The 19,974-nt window shown below is 42.7% G+C and overlaps 1 protein-coding gene across 1 annotated transcript in view; it reads right to left on the reverse strand.

Moving 5' to 3' along the window:
* Positions 1–19,974, reverse strand: part of LOC119162035 (uncharacterized) — a 97,669-nt gene that overhangs the window by 28,537 nt on the left and 49,158 nt on the right. Inside the window, exons 9-12 of the mRNA XM_075876704.1 lie at positions 16,471–16,569; positions 4,034–4,111; positions 3,856–3,968; positions 3,575–3,633 (exon numbers count right to left, since the gene is read on the reverse strand). Of these exons, the coding sequence (XP_075732819.1) occupies positions 3,575–3,633; positions 3,856–3,968; positions 4,034–4,111; positions 16,471–16,569 (349 nt within the window). The remainder of the gene's footprint in view (positions 1–3,574; positions 3,634–3,855; positions 3,969–4,033; positions 4,112–16,470; positions 16,570–19,974) is intronic.

A 19,974-nucleotide genomic window follows, 5' to 3' on the forward strand; every position in this document is an offset into this window, starting at 1 on the left:
GCAAGCTCCGCCGCTTTCGCACTACGAATGGTTGTCTCGGAAAGCCAGAGCCCAATCACGAAACGTACAGCTGTTGTCTATTTGCTATAGTTTCAGTTTACAAACACGCTTTATTTTAATATGAGTCTGGCCATCGCGTTTCTTTCAGTTAATTCATAATTTGTAGTACTGTGCACGACAAAAAATTTTAAATGATACCGCGGAGTATTGGCAAACTTCCATAATCAACTCTTTGCTTCTCGCACTGCTTGCACATGAAATGGTAGAACTTGACGGGCAGTTTTTAGGTCTTCGTCATGTTTAAACTTTTGGAGCAGCTAACAATGCAGCAGTAGTGCGTGCCTGCTTTCCAGATTGACGAAGCAGTACTGCCCATAGCGTGCGAAATGCGAGATAAGCGCTCCAAGGAACATGTTTCCCGTGCGCGCAATGGCAAAACCCAGAAAGCGCTGCCCGTCCGAGCAACCGGAGCTTTGTCCTCTCTCCGCTAGCGCGGTGAACGGCGCTACGCAAACTTGAGACGGCGCTCCCTATGGTATTTAGGATGTTATATTAGTCAACAAGCGGGGACGCGTTTTCTTTTTCGTTTGGTTCCCCATCGCAAACGGGCAGCGCGAGGCGAAAAACGGCAGGTGCACAGAACCCGTTCGAAAAAAAAGTTCGAAATGTTCCGTGACTTGCTCTTTCGTTATTCATATTTTAGCTTTTTCGTTGTAATGACATAGGAGGTCCCGCCTGTGGTTTACTACCTTGGGACCTCCTCCTGCATACTTACTCACAATGTACACTTCTGATGCTAATAAAGAAACATTGATTGATTGATTGAAACGTACCGACTTTTCCCATAGCGCGTCGCCTGCCCGGCGGTGGTTCTGGATTGCTTGAAAACCGTCTATTTTGAAAAAAACTGCGTGCCCACGCCTTTCTTTGATGGCAAATATTTTTTTTTTTGCCGTAGAATTTCCCGCAGTTTTTAGTGCAACTCGGCAGCCGCATTTGGGTGATGGTGAAATGCAAGAATATCCGTGTACATGAATGCGTGTACTTGGCAAAGCTTTGATGAGTGAAATCAATCTGGGTCTGCCCCAATAGGGAGCGCCTATTAATAATATTCTGGTTCCGGTGCGCAAATAAAAACCACAAAATGTTAGATTTTACTTCGCTGCTGTAAAACAAGCTTTGTGTTTTGATCATTCAAGGCTTCAGTGACGAACATGAATTACAATTCTGTAAATGTCGTTGGTAAGTGCCCCGTTCCTCATTCTTGGCTGTTTTCGATTCAGGATGTTCAGTACACGTTCAAAATGCCCGATAACAAAATTTTTTAAGGAAACCTTGACAATGGGCGAGATTTTGTGCAAACTTAAAAAAAGAAAAACTCAAGACAGCGACGAAAGACGTACAAAACACAGCTCAACACGTGGCGCTAATGTGTTTTGGCTTTCGTCTCTGTTTACACTTTTTTACACTCTCGCGTAAAATGCTCGTTTACCTCAAGAATTGAGTCGTATTACAGTAAAAGCTTGTTCATTAGAAGTCGAAGGTGACCATAGAATTCTTGAATTTACCAGAGTAGAAATTAGCGGGTGGGTGCTAGAATGAACGAACGTCACGCACAGCAATGCACGGGCAGAACTAAAAAGAACCTGTCGTCTCGTTATCGCGAATTAGGTGATACTAAACATTTGTAGCAGGTGATTTCGTAAATTAAGTTCATGCAGCTCTAACATCGAAAACAACTAATTGATTACTCAGCGATACTCGACGAACAAGAATCGAGTGCAATTTAACGAGGTTTCACTTTAAGAGTATTCATGGTTTTACGTATATTAACCAAGATTCGAACTGTAGTAGAGGACTCCGGAAATTTCCCCATGCGGTGTTCTTTATAGTGCATAGATATCGCACACATCACAGGCCTCTAAAAATCCACCTCCATCTAAACGTGACTGCAGCGGCCGGAATCAAACCAGCTGTTTTTTATCAGCAGCCATGCCCCATAGCTATCGCCTCTACACCACCGCGGCGAACTACCTCAAGAATCGAGGAAGACCTTTGCTCCTTAATATTGACTGCCACCATAAAGGGACCGCACTGCCTTCTTATACCTGTGAAATAGTTGATGATGCACAGGCATAAAGTGAATAATGTTAAATAAAAACGATGCATAACCTTTGCGCCCTTCAGCTGTATACATGTTAAGCTTAATGCGTAGTTTTCGGAGCCCTCCACTATACGTCGTCTCTCATAATGATATGGTGGTTTTCGGACGTTAAACCCTACATATCAATCAATCGATTATCAATCAGCCTAATTCGTAGTAACTTGACGCCAGTAAGTTTAGTTGAAAAGAGAACCGCAGCCTGATACGTCATAGTATATGCACATATTACAGAGAGAGTAGGCGAAACTCTAGCCAATGGTTTGGTCCTTGTACACTGTCAATTTTTATGAAAGGGGACATGAGAGCACTTGGCCTGCGTAGTCCGGCGGCAGTACTGGTAGCCCCTCAAGTGGGTATGAGAGCAAGCACACCCTATTTTTGCGTGATGTGTGACCAAATTGTGTTCAGCGCTTTCATGCACGCTGTAGCACTTACTTCTGAGGGCTAGGCTTCGGCGCAACATGCTGACACGCCCCTTATTAGGGTTACGTAAACGTACATTGCGTCACTATAGTACGCACATAGCCAGAATTTTTTTTCGGGGGGGGGGGGGGGCTATATTAAATGTTTTGAAAAAAAAACCTTTATTCATTACTTTTTTTTCAGTAAAACGCCCCCCCCCCCCCCTTGATCTGAATTTTGAAGAACCTGCTAGTACAAATTGGCCCGGTTATTCAAACACTGAATGTCACAAATTGAATATTCGAATGTAATAAACGTTATGTTTTTTAAAGATATGCTGAAGGCAAGGTTGGCCGTAACGCTGAGCTGGCCGAAAAGCCACCCCTGTAGGAGGGACCGAATTGGTCCAGAAACGTCGGGCCACTTTATGGTTTTAAAAATGTCAACTTTAAATTGGGCTGTAAGCGGCTGGAAAATTTATTCTATGCGTGCGAATTTTCACCCAGCCAGACACACCTCTGTCGAATAAGTTCACTTTTGAAAAAATAACACATTTTACCAAAAAAAAAAGAACGTGACAGTAAAAAAAAAAAGCAAACCACACGCAGGTCATTTTTCCTCCCTAATAAATAGATTTTAAACTAACCAAATCTTTTCTTTTACTCCAAATGCTTGGTCTCTGTGAATGCAAGCGGACACGCTTTGTTATTACAACGCGCTTTTGGGCAATTGTTAGGGTGAGTCGTTTAAGACACAAGTGGTCTGCCGGCACGTTGAGAGTGCAACTATTGTTTATCGTCTTAGCATACCTTTCATCTTGCTCGACTTGTCAGCCTTCTTTTGCGATAAGGTTAAACAGATCAACATATTAGACTTGTTACTGTAGTTAATATTTCAACTCTAGCTGTAAGACTTGAATTCCCGCTAATAGATTTAGAGCGTGGAATATGCATATAAAACCCTCAGTGAATAATCCTTCTTTTGCAAGATTGTTCCAAGGGTACTCACATAACACGTTGGCTTGCATATTGAGCAAACACCTTTTTCTTAGAGATGATATTGGCCACCTGAAATGAGTAATCCATTGAGAATAACTTCTTATTGTGGCTCACGATTTTTGATAGCGTCCTACCTTGCGTAATTCATATGTGCATTATACAGAAAGCAACATCGCATGTATTCTGGCCCAAAGCACTAACGAGGGTCACTGAGCGAGTTCGTCGCCACAAAAAGGTACGAATGAGCTAAACAATAAGCAGTTAATGAAGTAAACATTGAATGAGACCCACGCGTAAGCCTTGTTGTCGGAACCAATCGCAAGGTCCAGATGTCTTTCAGTGGAGAATTTCTGCATCTTGAATAGATTCCTGAGAAAACCGTCGTCCACTCTCAAGGTTGGAACCTGTCGAGAAATAGGAGGCCGGTGGAGACTCTTGTTCTGCTGCCTCCCGCTTAGGCACATCTTACTTTGTCGTAGTATTCCTGGACGAAATGATGTAGCTTAGCCCCTTCTGGTGCGAGAGCAACCACTTTCAATAAACCTAGCTGAAAAAAAAGACAGCCAAAGCGACTCAACCGTAGAAGTACTCCTCCCCTTGAGGAAACAGAGTGAACGAAAGTGTACGAGAGCAATACAAAAAGCATAAAACGTTCATTGATGTTTTCTTTCATTATTTTAATGTATGCGTACAACCTTATTTAGGTTATTTTCGCGTGCACTAATAATGTTAAATCGGTAGAAAGAGCTAAAGAATAATTTCGCAAACTAGCCTTGAAAACTGATATAGGTGCAAAGAAAATTGGGATAAATTGGCTAGGTACAGCGCAATATCCATACCTACACAGTGCCCTCAGAATGTCCAAGTGTGTACTTTGGTGCGTTTACTATTTGTGAAGGAGCCTGTAAGGTTCTTTCCACAGGGATGCGTACTTAGGTGTGTTAATATAGCAGATCACAGTTACAATTCTACATTTGTACGTCGGTGTAAAAAGTGTTCATAAAACTAAATAATGCGTATTTTTGCGTCATACTTTTCTGCTACTTGTACCTTGCAAAACTCAATTTTTAAGCTGGAAAACGTACCAAAGTTGGTGCAGTTTTCAAAGCTAATTTTGACTTGAAAAGAAGAGCCAGTGGTTTGGTCCTTGTACACTGTCAATTTTTATGAAAGGGGACATGGGAGCGCTTGCCCTGCGTGCTCCGGTGGCATTACTGGTAGCCCCTCAAGTGGGTATGAGAGCAAGCACACCCTATTTTTGCGTCACCTCTCGGCGAGCGAAACAAGCAGTTATTGATGATATGGAACCAGTGGCAGGATTGCCACCCCCTCCCCCTTGAAAGCGACTACGCGAGAATGCTGGCAGTTATCTTGATGAGGGAGGGGGTGTCAGTGTGCCGCTGGTTCCGTATCACTATAGACTGCTTGTTTCGCTCACCGAGAAATGACGGAAGGAGGCTGTGCTTGCTCTCGCTCCCGTTAGAAGGCGCTGCGAGCCGCCACCGGAGTGCGCAGGCGACGAGCTCCCGTGTCCTCTTTTATAAAAATGGGCACTGTACGTACAATAGCGGCCACATTATTAGGCGAAGGCGTAAAGTTTCGTACGTGATACTTAGAGGGGAATGTGGAGCTAGTCTATGCGCACGCCTTCAGCGGCGCTTCTAACACTAATGGGAATGACTGGAAGGATAGGCTACGGATCTGCTTCGGATATTTTTCGTTCTTGAGATTCGCGAAGCTTGTTTTTTTTAAGTGTAGAACTAAAGAACATGGGCCCGGATTCACAAAACTCACTTACGAAAACATTTTTGCGCAAGAGAAATTTTGTTGCGTAAGTCGATTCACGAAACGAAAAAACGTCGTAAGAGGCCATAGTTGTCACATCGGCCACTGCAAATAAAGCGCGCTGTGACTGCCCGGGAACATGTCAGCGATGGTGATGCAGTTGCTATATTTGCTTACGTCACTGAAAAGTGCTCGTAAGTGGATTCACGAAGCGAAATTGTGCGTAAAAACAGCATGGCTGAGAGAAAATCCCAAGAGTGGTCCGGACCACTCTTAGGAACAATGTGGCTACTTAGAAACTGCTGCCGCAGCGGTATACTTTGGTGCCCTGGCTGGTTTTGAGTTAATTCACGCCCATTAAGGGCTGCCTGATGACTGCTGGTGCGTTTTTATTTCTTTCGGCGCTTTGAGCTTCGCGTGTTGTTTCTCTTGTACGCAGTGGATGGTGTTGACAACCACCACCGTCCAATAAGTTCGAAGTCGCAGTAATTGAAGAATTCTATTGGGCGTCAATGGCATAAAACTACGCATGTAAAGATTTGTGGTTGGATGAAAACCAATGTGATACGTGAATGGTCGGTGCATTCGAACGCGACATGACATAGGATCAACCTTATTTGTTATGTTGTTGTGTTGCGCCCCATCTCATCCAATTAAAAGTGCGACTCGAGATCCTTGCCTCATTGGTGGAAATTACCACCAAAGAGGTTAATGGTAGCACATTCTTTGCACGCTATTGGAAATAAAAATGAGAGGAAGTTTTCAGTGAGTGGTTCATAAAGTTTGTGCTCTAGTGTACTTTCATTGGCTCTAACTGTCCGATGGTTGCGATCTCTGAAATACAGCTGTCGATACACTTTGGGACGATCTGGAACAAAGCGTACTTTGTAAACCAAAGCCTATTAGGGGTGCGCGTGATTACGCATGGAACTACAAACAAATCATGCATCGTCACCCTCACTGTTCAGACACCGATATGGACCATGATAATATGGCAAGCAATCGGAATAAAATGACCCTAGTAACTTTGTATGACACCGAAAATATGCAAACCCTCACGATTTTGGAGCAAACCTTGGCTGAATTCATCCCTGCGTCAATTACCAGCCATTTAACTTGGCGCACGAATATCATCCAAAGGTAGAGTGAGCCACTGACATGTATTTTGCGCGACGCAGCGGCCACTTGACCTGAGAATAATAGCGTTGCGAAGGCGAATCCCCTGTCGCATGCTCTGATCGAAGCAGACGACAAACGCGAGCAGACGACGGCTTGGCCGACAGGCACAGCTTGTGATTGGTTGTGAAGCAATACCCTCTACATCAGCTCACTCCGTGACGTTGCCAAAACACTTCTTTCCTCTGGCACGCCTGTCCTGTTCGTCATATCACCCCCCTCGCACATAAGAGAAATTTTTTTCACGCCGTGAAAATAGTGCAAGTACTTTCTAAGAGCTCTCTTACGTGCGGTGCAGTTGTCGAAAACAACATGGCGTCGTAAACAGCATATCGGTCGGTGCGACTTTCAGCAAATGCTTCTCGCATGAGTTACTTCAGCGTTTGACCGGATGTCTCGTGATTACAGCAGCTCTTTCAGTGCGTGTGAGCAGTGCGGAAAGCTGTGGCAGTGCAATGGTGTACGGTGAAGCGCAGCGAAGCCTGTGCGTCGGTGTGGTTATCAAGCGGGGATCGGCGTCGATGTATCGACGGCAACTAGCACTCGAGAAGCCTGCAATGTGTGTTTGTGTGCCGGTAACAGTTCGTTCGTTTGACTTTCCAGTCTCTCAGTTGGGTGCTGTGCGACATTTCGGATTGACAGCGTTTTGACACGTTACTTGAGTGACCCCAAGTACGTACGGAAACGTATGAACTACGCGCTCGGTTCTTGCTTCACCACTAGTTAGCCCGTACGCTTCTATTTACTTGAGAGCAATGTACTGTTCGGGAGTGAAACGATGTTCGTTGTGAACAGTGGTGCTGTGTTGACGTTCCAAGACTTGTGAACAAGCTGTGCTCGTGTGACCGAAAATTGAAAGACAGCGTTGATAACTGTTTTGCCCGGCGAAGTCGTTGTGGGGCAGCTTGGCGCTTTTGTTTATTAAGTCGTCACTTCTCCTTTTTGTGATAACCATAGTCCTAGCGCTGTGATGTGATCAACCAAAACTGCGAGATGCTACATTCTGTTGTGGATCGTGTTACTTTGGAAGCGCGCCTAGACTGTTCTTCGGTAACAACTTGAGAGTTCTATGTGGCAGCGAGAGCCCGTGAACGTCATGCTTCCCTTCGGCCCCCAGAAAAAGCAAAGATTTCACCGGTGCCTTGCTTTGGATGAAGTTGTAGGCCAATATCGCCTAACTACAGGTTTCCGAGTTCGTCTGGCCATCGTTTTTCACGGCACTAGAGCCTTGACAACAGCCGGTCATGGCCAGTTCTTACACTTTATCAATGGACGTGCACGCCTGGCCAGCCCTTCATTGCTGTCATTGGCAGCTTCCAGTCTGCAGATGCCCTTTGCCTGTTGGCCGTACTTGGTTCCTCATGACACCGACGGCTACTAAATGCTGCCATCGGTGAGTTCACCTTGCAGAACTAAATTTCACCAGTACTATAATTCACGCAGTTCTATAACGTGTGCAAGTTTTTAAGCCCATCAGATGTAACGTTTCTGTATGGTAAGTTGAAGCATGAAAAATATACTACTACTGTTATATACATACATATATAATTGGAGCAAATACATAAAAAGTTTTTTTGTGATTTCATACAAGTGAGCTCTTGTTTGATTATGAGGTTGGGCCTGTCGATTGACCACGTTTGATAGTTGGAAAGTTAATGTGAATTTATTTTTCAGAAGCCAGGTTGCACTTAAAAATTTATGTTATTTTGGAAAATTAGTTCTATAGATGATTACCACTGTGCTAGTACTATACTTCAGTAGGACATATATATTGCGGTACGTAAATTTTACATGAGGCTTCAGTTTATTTCAAAGTGAATATAGCAGATTTTGGTCACTTTAACGAAGTGATAGCTTCCTCAAATAAGTATTAGAAGTGAGTGCTTTTAATGATTGTTTTTAATTAAATATCTCGTTTTTGGCTCTTCACAGATCGCAGAGATTGGTTTGTTAAGGTCCTGTGATGCATCAGTTGCACATTCTGGCACATCAATCCTCATCATTACTTGGAGCACCTGTACAAAAATAGGAAGGACACGTTCTCCCTAACTGTGCAAGCCTATGTCACTGCCGGGACTGTTATCATTCAGCGGATGTGGCGTGGAAGCATGCATGGCAGCCTCATCTGGAAGGACTGCAATCTGCTTGGGAGCTTCGAGGGCACAAAACTGCCTAACGGCTGGCTGCAAGGTTAGTTTTTCTTTAATACATACGATTACGTGAACACCACTTACTGTGCACAAATTGAAAACCCAAGCATGGTTGCTTTCAGTGGATACCTGTAATATTCTCACACATAATTCTTATTCAACATTTATAGAACTAAATTGCAAGATAATTGAGAATGTTGAAAGCTGAAAGCCTGCAGCTTATGAATGAAACTCCAATAATCTGAGACTCAAAAGCTTGTGCTTTCAAATGAGCACAAATACTTTGATACTCCCTCTGTGGATCAAGTGCTCTGGAAGGAAATAGCAAGTGGGTGAAAATTGCCTGGCTGTTCACAACTTGCAAGGAGAAAAACCTATTGAAGAAGCCTCAGATGACATACGGCCAGTAACTGCATCTTTTACCTAATGTAGCTTTTTCTCTCTCAGTGCTGTTGCTTGTGTTTCAGCCGAAAATGTTCACCACGATTGCATAGTGGTATATATATTTCTACAAATTGTACTTGACCTAAGTATGCATTGTTGATCTCTAAAGGTGAAGTTCAGTGTGTTTCAAAGCCATGGCTTCTCATTTCTTTGTCTGTGGCTAGCCTATTTCAGCAGCAGAGCGATGAAGCTAGCACACACGCAATCCAAGTCATTGAGCACTCCTTTGGTGTTCTGTGCAGGACGCAGCATATCCATCCGGCAAGACACTGGTATCAACAGTAATGGTGAGTGTTGGTGGCACCTGTAGGAGCCCGTTGTGTTTGTTGCGTATGATTATTTCCCCTGATGAAGTACAATTTTGAAAGGTTTCCTTCATTTAGAATAATAGATGTCAGCAACAAGCACACTCATAATCCACAAGTTCTTTGTGTCTTCTAGACTGCCCATTTGCTCCTATATGCGGTATGGTGAGCTGGTTATGTTAGACAGCCTTAAAATTATGAACATTGGCTGTTGTGTTGTAATGCAGTCTAAGTTTAGTTTCTTAGTGAACTTATTTGTGGTCTACTTCTCGCACCTAGTGTAAAGTCGAAATAGAAGAAACTCTATTGGCTTTTTATGCCTGTCAGAAGTTTCATGTCTTCATCTATAACATTGTAGCTTTGCTCTTGTATCATATTAAATATATTTTCAGTGTTCACTGTTTGTGTGTGTGTGTTGAGGCTTGTCATTGGCTTCTGAAAATACAATATCTGTAAATATGAGCACATAATTGACAACTATACACTCTTGCATGTAGCATGGTTGTAACAATGATCTGTATTTTTCTAAGTTCCAGCAGTAACAAGGGGTTCGGTGCTCCACGGTCATGAACAGTGTATCAAGAACAGAGCACAGAAGACCAACAAGTATAAAGGGACTGCCAGTGACTGTTCTCCTGCTCAAAGTTTACAACAGCAGAAGGAGCACATTGTGATGTCAGGAGCAGCTGCTGCTTAACTTCTTAGCAGTGCATTATTCAGCAGTTCATTTGCTTGCATTCGAAATTATTTAAATTTTGCATGGAAAATACCAAACTATGACACTAATTTAAAGGCTACTGTAGTGTTAGTGGGCAAATATTTTTGAGCTGAAGTTTTTAACATGTGTGTTAAGTGCCTGCGTGCCTCTACATTTACATGCCAGGAATCACAGAATCTATGGTCGCCAATGGTAACTGTGTTTGCATTCTTTGTAGTACAAGAAGTAAAGCCATGGATGCAGTAATCATGTACTTTGTCGATGTAATCCTTCAGTGTACACTCATTTGTATAGCACCAGTGATGCCATGAGTGTATAAGCTCTGGGAAGTGAATCTATGTGAATTATTTTATTTGGAAGGAAGAGGATCATCACTACTCCTAGTATATTTTAACAGTAGATTTTAGTGCTTGGGTATTGTCTTACTGCCTATTCGTCCTTCAACAGTCTACTTATCTACTGTGTAAGTGTAACTTTTTAAATGTATACTTTGCTCGGATAGGTTTGTTCATAATGTAATGCAAGTGACTTATCATCTATGTAGCTCTACTCAGACTAGAAATAAAAGTATTTATTTTTATATGTAGCTATAGCATGCATTCACTTGTGTTTTTCTAGGTGCCTGTGCAATTGTTTAGCCCTACAAAAGTGCTGGTATACTCTAATAATGAATCTGGCATCTTAAAATGGTTTGTTAGTGGAAGTAAGAAGGTGTTTACAACCAATATTACTATCCACAGATGAACTGTGAAAACTCTGTGGAAATTTATTTACATTTATTGAACTTTGTGAAGGCAAATGTTGTTATGTTCTTTTATTGTGGTCCCTGTTTCATGCAAATGACACATAATTACTTTGCAGTGGCATAGTATTAGTTGTTATTTTACACATATGTGCTGAGCAACATCGCAGTTGAGGCCAGCAGCAAGACATACATGCAGTGCACTGGAGCATCACCTCACATAGTGTACAGTCTTTGCCCACCAGTAAACTCAATATTTCTCAAGCAGGCTAATAGACAGCTGTATGGGAACTGTGTTGATGCCCAAACTTTGAAGTCTTCTTGAGGAGTGTTTTTCATCATTTTTGTCCAAGTGAAGTAGCTACCCAAGGCCACAACTGGTGGGAATGTGGTGGTTTCCTCTCTCCAAAAGCACTCCTACCAGCTGCCTCAATGTTATTATGGGGTGAATTCACGAACTGTAAAAATAATTGGTCTTTGTTTTCTTGGCCGAAAGAGTCACTTGCACTGTTGAGCCACCACGACGCGCCAGAATGGAAACTTTTAGCTAAATAAAGTTGATTCTACTTTTGAGAAGTGTTTTGGGGAAACGAAATGGCACTTATAGCTTTCAATATAAACACTGTTTGCACCAAGGAGCTTAGTAGCTTATAATTGTATTATTCATGTATTGTCTAGAATTTACTCGCGCTGTGCCAACTTTCAGCCCAAGTGTCCTAACATGCTTTGTTAGTGGGTTGTGAATGAGCCAAGCTATGTAAATAAACAGAGTGATATTGCAGACATGTACAAAATATTGATGCACAGCCCTTTTATTTAGCAAGATATTGTCAAGGGCTTTATTCTTGTGTTTTTAAAAAAACTGCTTGTCACTGGGCAGCAGCGGAAAACTATGCATCAAGCTTGTGCGAGATGGTTCGAGAAACACCGTGTTCAGACATAACAGTGCCGGTGGATTTCTCTCGTAAGTTACTTTCTGTAGTATATTCAAAATGAGTGTATTAGAATTGTTGTTTTATAGCCATTCATTTTAATATTTACACCTGAGTGTGTGTATGTATGTATGTATGGGTGTACATATGTATATGTATGTATGTATGTATGTATGTATGTATGTATGTATGTATGTATGTATGTATGTATGTATGTATGTATGTATGTATGTATGTATGTATGTATGTATGTATGTATGTATGTATGTATGTATGTATGTATGTATGTATGTATGTATGTATGTATGTATGTATGTATGTATGTATGTATGTATGTATGTATGTATGTATCTTTTAAATGAGAATTCGTTTATCATTGGTGAGTAAGTTTGGTAATGATTTGGCTGAATTTGTTTCTAGTTATTTCTCTTTTGAGCCATTATACATTTCAATTTGTTTTGTACTGCATAAAAATAAATGTAACCTTACACAGAATATGTGTGTTCGAAGAAGTTTCATTTACCAACCTACAGTCATGGGCAAGAAATTGGGTAAAATGGAACGAACCTGTGAAGATTAGTTTCGAGCATAGCTACTCTACATGGCATATCTCGTACACATTTCGTTGGTTGAATATGTCGATTTCAACCTTTCAATTTTAATCAGAATAAGCAAGCTATCACCCGTGGTTGTATATGTGTGTGATATTTATGCATACTGTGATACCGGTTCGCAATTACAATTAAGGTCACACACCTAGTCAAGCTGAATACACGAATTTTGTCCATGCACCTTTCATCTGCACTGGAACTGTTGTTAATAAAAAATAAACTTCAGTTTAGAAATTTATTCTAGTAACCAAAAGCAGGGTATCTCTTTATCACACAAATTAAATTGCCATTGTTCTGTTCCATTCTGGACAATAGGGGACCCTCTCAGCAGAACTCTATAACTGCTATAGTTCATTTTAACCATTGACAGCGACATTACACTGAAGCGTGCAGCATGGCAAATAGCGGGAGAGAAGACACAAACTAATCACTCTGTTTGCGTCAGCTCTAACTGTCCGTGCTCTTTGGTCTTGCTGCATGTGATGATGCCCACCAAATTAACACGAAAGCGTCTCCCTACAAAGGCAGTCAACTTGGCTGCAAGCAGTTAGCTCACTGCATGTGTAGATTTTCTTCAAAACACCGTGAAGACTGATTGCTGGTCGAATATCCAAACACGTGAAAAGTAATATACCAGGTATGATATTGGTATTTCAGCACTGGACACTTTTGCGATAAGAGAGGATGGAGGAGAAAATTATGAACCCTGAATTGTTTAATTTTTGAACGAGCACAGTACAGCGCTTTTGGGTCAAAAGGGGAGTGAAAGAAGCAAGTGCGAAAGCCTACTTCTCAAGAAACTAGTACCCGCCACCACGCATAATGTCAGGCCGGGCAACCTCTTGAAAAAAAAAAGGTGCTCAGTGATTCTGCGAATCGAACCAAGTACCTCCTAGATTGTAGTTGAGCGCTGTAACCGCTCGTCCACTGCAGCAGTGCTTGTGTTCGCCCTATTGCTGATATATCGTCATTCCTTCGAATGAAGCCAAATGCAAAAACGTCCCGTGAAACTTTGTCAAAAATAGAAAAAAATAGTTAGAATGCGTTTTCCCAAGGTTACTATAAGATAGAAACCGCCACGTGTTACTGTATAACCGTGCGCTATTTATTCTTGTACATTATTGTCATGACATTGGGATAGCCGGCTCTAACGTACGCTACCTTCTCATAGTTTGCCAAATATACATAAGAAAATAAAAATATATATCGGCCTGTGGCAACGCTAATCAACTATTATGAGTTCACTGTCACTAGTGTCACTTTCACTAGATGAATGCTCAGTTTGCTTCCATTATCGTTATTTAGGAAAGTTTTGGCTCATTAACTCAACTCTCTTAATTAGCATTGATTCTCACACCTAAGGACAGTCACACTTCATCTCGCTTTCTGATTGGCTGTCACTCCCATATAACGCGTACTCCACTTTTTTATGCTCTCCGAGCATCTGACCCTGCTTTGCGGAGACTTTCCCTGACGTCTGCTGGGCCAGAAAATTGTCTTTATTATCTATCAATTTCAAGCTTTCGCGAAGCCGAAACGAGAGTCTCTCTCTTTTCATCTTTTTCGCACGTGTGATAACGTCTCTCGACCTCAAGACTCGTATACACGTCCCTTGCTTCGTTTGCGCACTCAAACAACGCTGGGCGAAATATTTGCACCATGTTTTGTGAAAAGCATTAGCACTGAGACACCTCCCGACGAGTCTCCCTCATTTTACGTAGACATATACCTAAGCGTAAGCGTATGCACGTTCTCGCATTCCGGCTTTATAAAAATGCTGCGGTGCACGGAACCAGCGAAATTGCGCTCAGAATTTCCTTTGATTACTGCATTTATCTATTTCCGCACAATTAGTCTGCAGGCACCAAAGTCGCTCATGTGTCTTGTAATAAGAATATTGTAACTAAGGCTACCTTTGACTATAGGTACAAAACACCCTTACGTTCACCACTATACCGTGCTAGATTGCATCGAATTAGTTAAGTAGCAGCGCAGCTTCAATGAAATGTAAGGTAACTGGTCGCGTTAAATAGGGGAAGACATTCGAGGCACATTTTCAAACATTGCATGCATCGATTTATGTGTGGTTTCATTTATGTGGTACGCCTGGAGTGTTGTTTACTTGTACTTGGCGAGATAGTGCATGGATTGCTCGGTGGCTTAAGGCCATCGAGCAATTATTTTTTTTAGCTACAGTCGTTAATTAAAGGCGAGTGCTTGGCTTTGCACAGCCCACCAAAACGTCTATTACAACGTACGCGGCATCCCGTAAGCGCTGTAGCAGACGCTCGCGGAACTGAAACTGAGATGCAGCAAATCATTGGCTATCATCGTATACTCTCGATGCTAGACGCTTTGCGTGCTACCTTGATATTATCGGCACACACTTCTTTCTTTCCTTGTCGTTTCATCGGCTATCGTGTGTCCTCCTTGCCCTCTTAAGTGCCGAATAAGTTAAATTCATACCCGCGCTATAGTAATCCCTCCAGATAAGAGAACTTTTGGCTAAGAAAATGCGTAGCCAAAGAGAAAGCTTTGTGAATTCGGCCCATGAAGTTATTTCTGATTCGTTTGCACGTCAAATTTACTGCATGAAGTTTATATGACTTTGAGATGGAAGGGAAACCTGCACCAACTCAACCACCATGGCGTGCATTTCTTTACCATTGTATCCAAGATTTACCATAGGCATAGAATAATTATTTTTACAACACCTAAAACAAACACGCTAAACTATTCCTCGAAAGTACACACTATCTCCAAATGAGAATAATGCTCCTGAGTTGAGCCAGCAACACTTAACGCATCGTCTGCTGCGATGGGAGATACGTCTGTCGAAGTGCCCTGCCCCCAACGCATCTCTTGTGTTGTTGTGAATTCAAGTCAAAGGGGCGTGTTGGTTGGTCTCTCAGCTTCGGCGTCGTTTTAAAGTCGATTTGAACGACTTCTGGCAAGAAGCGGTTATAAATACACGTGAACTTTACGTGATGTCGCGTTCTAGCTGAGGTTGCTACATCTAGACGCAGCAGTGAGTGCATGCCACTCTGCCAAAATTGTCAAATGCAACCTCTGAAACTGCGACGTTGAAGCAAACTAAACAAACCAGCGGCCTTCAGCCTCTTTGAACTACAAAGACTGCTTGAGTGCTTAGCAACGCATCCCTCTACAAATGCTGCGTGACAAACGCAAGTGAAACTGTATAAAAAGATCCAAAGACAGTTCACTAGCAAACGGCATCCAATCGGAAGAATGTACTTTCCATGGTGGTAGAAAGACCACCACGCCACTTTCCTCTCAAGGTTAATGCATGAAACTTTATGGGGGAAGGTAAGGGCCGCTGCATTGTCCCTCTATGGTCAAGAGCTCATTGATGGGTCGATTGACTGACTTTTGAGGACAGGAGCACTGACACGATTTTGGAAGGTCGCAAAGGGTACATTCTTCGTTTCCTTGGTGTGCAGTGTCAAAGCTCTTCACGCACCAGAGTCTCACAGTACGTATGAAATATTTCATTTTGGTGATAAAGTTCTTGTCACTGAGCGTCTGCAAACCAGCTCCAGAGATGTACATTATCCCAATAAGTCGGGACAGTACCCGAGTTTGCAAGCTACTGCATGCAGCTTACATCACGGAAATCACTATCAAGGTTACAGCACTAAAATTCACTCATCATTGCTTTCGTGCACACTGAGCAGACGACAGTTCGGCCGTTAGTATGTCGTCAGTTGCTGTCTTCCCGTGATGTCACACTGCTCTGACACGTCACTGAGAAGCCATACCCTCGATACCGAAGTCGAAGTGACAGTTTTGTGGTAGCGGTAGTAAAAGTATATGCAATGCATTCCTAAGAACTTCGGCACTAGTTATAGGTTTCTCGACACCAATACTTTTACTTAAAGCAACGATTTATAAATTAAATTAAAATTCATGTCAGTACTTTCTTAAATTATTGATCGCATATTTAAATACTTTTGCGACAAGTCTCTACAACACATTCCTCCTACAGTCACCTAATAATGCGATGACGTATAAAAAGTCCGCACCTTTCTGTTGATCAAGTCCGCGTCTTGCTTCTTGAACCATGGCGTAATAATGGTGAATTTTCGCAAAGCTCTTATAATGAGCTTCGTTGCGTTCACGATCTGGATAGATGAAAAAATTGACAAAAAGTGTGAGTTAGATTCAAGCTACTGTGAAAGCATGCGACAATTATTCCTGGCGAGCATAGCGGCTGCAATGCCATTCGTGAGGATGGACAGCTTCTAGGCAAGCCCTTGACGTCTCCTCATGGGAGGCCTAGGCTCGGCCACCTAAATCTGCTCGTTTCATGTAATAAATATTATTCCTCCTCCTCATCTTCCCATGGAGGAACTCGAGTAAATGCGTCACAGAGTAGGAGGGGGCAGCATCGCGTGAGTGTGCGTATTGTCCTATTGAAAATCCTGAGTTGGTGGATGCTAGAATCGTTGGTGGATATGGTGGAAAGAATAGTGGATATGGTGGAAATATTAGTGGTTATGGTGGAAACTGTAGTGGGCATAATGGCTGATGATGGCAAGAGTGGAAAAAATGATGGCAGATGGTGATGGTGGTGGCGAGCCAATGGTGCTGACGGTGGAAAATGTTGGATGATAGTGGCGAGGCAAAACATGTTTGGTGAAAGGCTTGGTGAGCAAGGTGGATGACGGTGGCGTAATGGAAGCTTGGCGGATGATGGTGGCATGATGAAAAAGCACCTGACAGTGTGTGAAATCACATATTTGTAGTGTTTCATTCTTGAATGCCGTGAGTTATTCGACGTATGCATGGGGGAGGTACAGGCCAGATACTGCACCAGGTTGGCCAATCCTTCTCTGGTGAGGGAGTGCGTTCCCGGCGGTAGTTACCGGTGAGGCCGCACCTCAGGCCTCTTAATGCAGGCCTCTTAATGCAGTTCCATCAACACGCAGATTTTTTTTTCCGGTTGGGAACTGCGTGGCACTGGGATTTGAACCACGGACCACTTGCATGCGAGGCGGATGCTCTAACCACTATGCCATCGCCGCACCCGTCGCGGTGATGGCATAGTGGCGAAAATGGCATAGTGGCGAAAATGGCGAAAATGAGAACGAAATAGACTTTATAATGAGTGCACACCCTGGAATCGTGCAGGATGTGGAAGTGATTGGCAAGGTACGTTGCAGTGACCATAGAATGGTATGGTCTCGAATTTGCCTAGACTTGAAGAAGGAACGACAGAAACTGATACGCAAGAAGCCAATCAATCAGCTAGCACAGAGAGGGAAAGTACAGGAATTCAGAGTGTCGCTGCAGAACAGGTACTCGGCTCTTAGTGAGAAAACCAACCTTAGCGTAGATACAATGAATGATAATCTGACGAGTATCATTACGGAGTGTGCAGTGGAAGTTAGAGGCAGGGTAGTTAGACAGGACACTGGCAAGCTTTCCCAGGAAATGAAGAACCTAATTAAGAAGCGTCAAATTATGAAAGTGTCAAGTACAACAGACAAAATAGAACTGGCAGAGCTTTCGAAGTTGATTAATAGACGTAAGGTATGCGATGTAAGAAGGTATAACATGAAGAGAATTGAACACGCTCTGAAAAACGGAGGAAGTGTCAAAGCATTGAAGAGGAAACTTGGGATAGGCAAAAGTCGGATGTATGCACTAAGGGACAAAGAAGGCAAAATAACTACCAATATGGATAGGATAGTTAGAATAGCGGACGAGTTTTACAGAGATCTGTACAGTAGCCGAGACAACCACGAACTTAATACTATAAGAACTAGCAGTAACCCAAATTACACCCCACCAGTAATGATAGAAGAAGTCAGAAAAGCTTTGGAAAGCATGCAAAGGGGCAAAGCTGCTGGTGAGGATCAAGTAACATCAGATCTGCTGAAAGATGGAGGACAGATTGTGTTAGAAAAACTAGCCACCCTGTTTACGTGGTGTCGCTTGACAGGAAGAGTACCAGAGTCTTGGAAGAACGCTAACATCATCTTAATACATAAGAAAGGAGATGACAAGGACTTGAAGAATTACAGGCCGATCAGCTTGGTCTCTGTAGTATACAAGCTATTTACAAAGGTAATTGCTAACAGAGTAAAAAAAACATTAGAATTCAATCAACCAAAGGAACAAGCAGGATTTCGAACAGGCTACTCAACAATTGACCACATTCATACTATCAATCAGGTAATAGAGAAATGCTCAGAGTATAACCAACCACTATACATAGCCTTCATAGATTACGAGAAGGCGTTTGATTCAGTAGAAATATCAGCCGTCATGCAAACACTGCGGAATCAGGGCATAGATGAAGTATATATAAACATTCTGGAAGAAATCTACAGGGGATCAACTGCTACCATAGTGCTTCATAAAGAAAGCAACAGAATACCAATCGAGAAGGGTGTAAGGCAGGGGGACACAATCTCCCCAATGCTATTTACCGCGTGCTTACAGGAGGTTTTCAGAAGCCTAGAATGGGAACAGTTAGGGATAAGAGTCAATGGAGAATACCTTAGTAACCTGCGCTTCGCCGATGACATTGCATTGCTGAGTAACTCGGGGGACGAATTGCAACTCATGATTACGGAGTTAGACAAGGAGAGCAGAAAGGTGGGTCTTAAAATTAGTCTGCAGAAAACGAAAGTAACGTACAACAACCTCGGCAAGGAGCAGCGCTTCGAGTTAGGTAATAGTGCACTTGAAGTTGTAAAAGAATATGTCTACTTAGGGCAGGTAATAACCGCAGAGCCGAAACACGAGATTGAAGTAACTAGAAGAATAAGAATGGGGTGGAGCACATTCGGCAAGTACTCTCAAATTATGACAGGTAGATTGCCACTATCCCTCAAGAGGAAGGTATATAACAGCTGTATCTTGCCGGTACTTAGCTACGGAGCAGAAACCTGGAGACTTACAAAGAGGGTTCAGCTTAAATTGAGGACGACGCAACGAGCAATGGAAAGAAAAATGGTAGGTGTAACCTTAAGAGACAAGAAGAGAGCAGAGTGGATTAGGGAACAAACGGGGGTTGAGGATATCATAGCTGAAATCAAGAAGAATAAATGGACATGGGCAGGTCATGTAGCGCGTAGACAGGATAACCGCTGGTCATTAAGGGTAACTGACTAGATTCCCAGAGAAGGGAAGCGGGTTAGGGGGAGACAGAAGGTTAGGTGGGCAGATGAGATTAAGAAGTTTGCGGGTATAAATTGGCAGCAGCAAGCACCGGACCGGGTTAACTGGCGAAACATGGGAGAGGCCTTTGTCCTGCAGTGGACGTAGTCAGGCTGATGATGATGATGATGATGATTCTTGAATGCGCAGAGATATCTGTTTACGGTCAAAAGAAACCAACGCTGCTCATTGCGCTTTCTGGCACGTTTTTTTTTCTATTCCTGTGGTGTCAACAACGCTTAAATTTTTGTGGCGCGTAGAATATGCGGCCGTGATTATGTTTACATTTCGCTCACGTACATACATCCGCGATGTGTTTCTTTGTTGTGATGTTTGGAAGACTAGGAGTGTCACTGTGA

This window comes from Rhipicephalus microplus, chromosome X (assembly GCF_043290135.1).
Source record: "Rhipicephalus microplus isolate Deutch F79 chromosome X, USDA_Rmic, whole genome shotgun sequence".
NCBI classification, from domain to species: domain Eukaryota; kingdom Metazoa; phylum Arthropoda; class Arachnida; order Ixodida; family Ixodidae; genus Rhipicephalus; species Rhipicephalus microplus.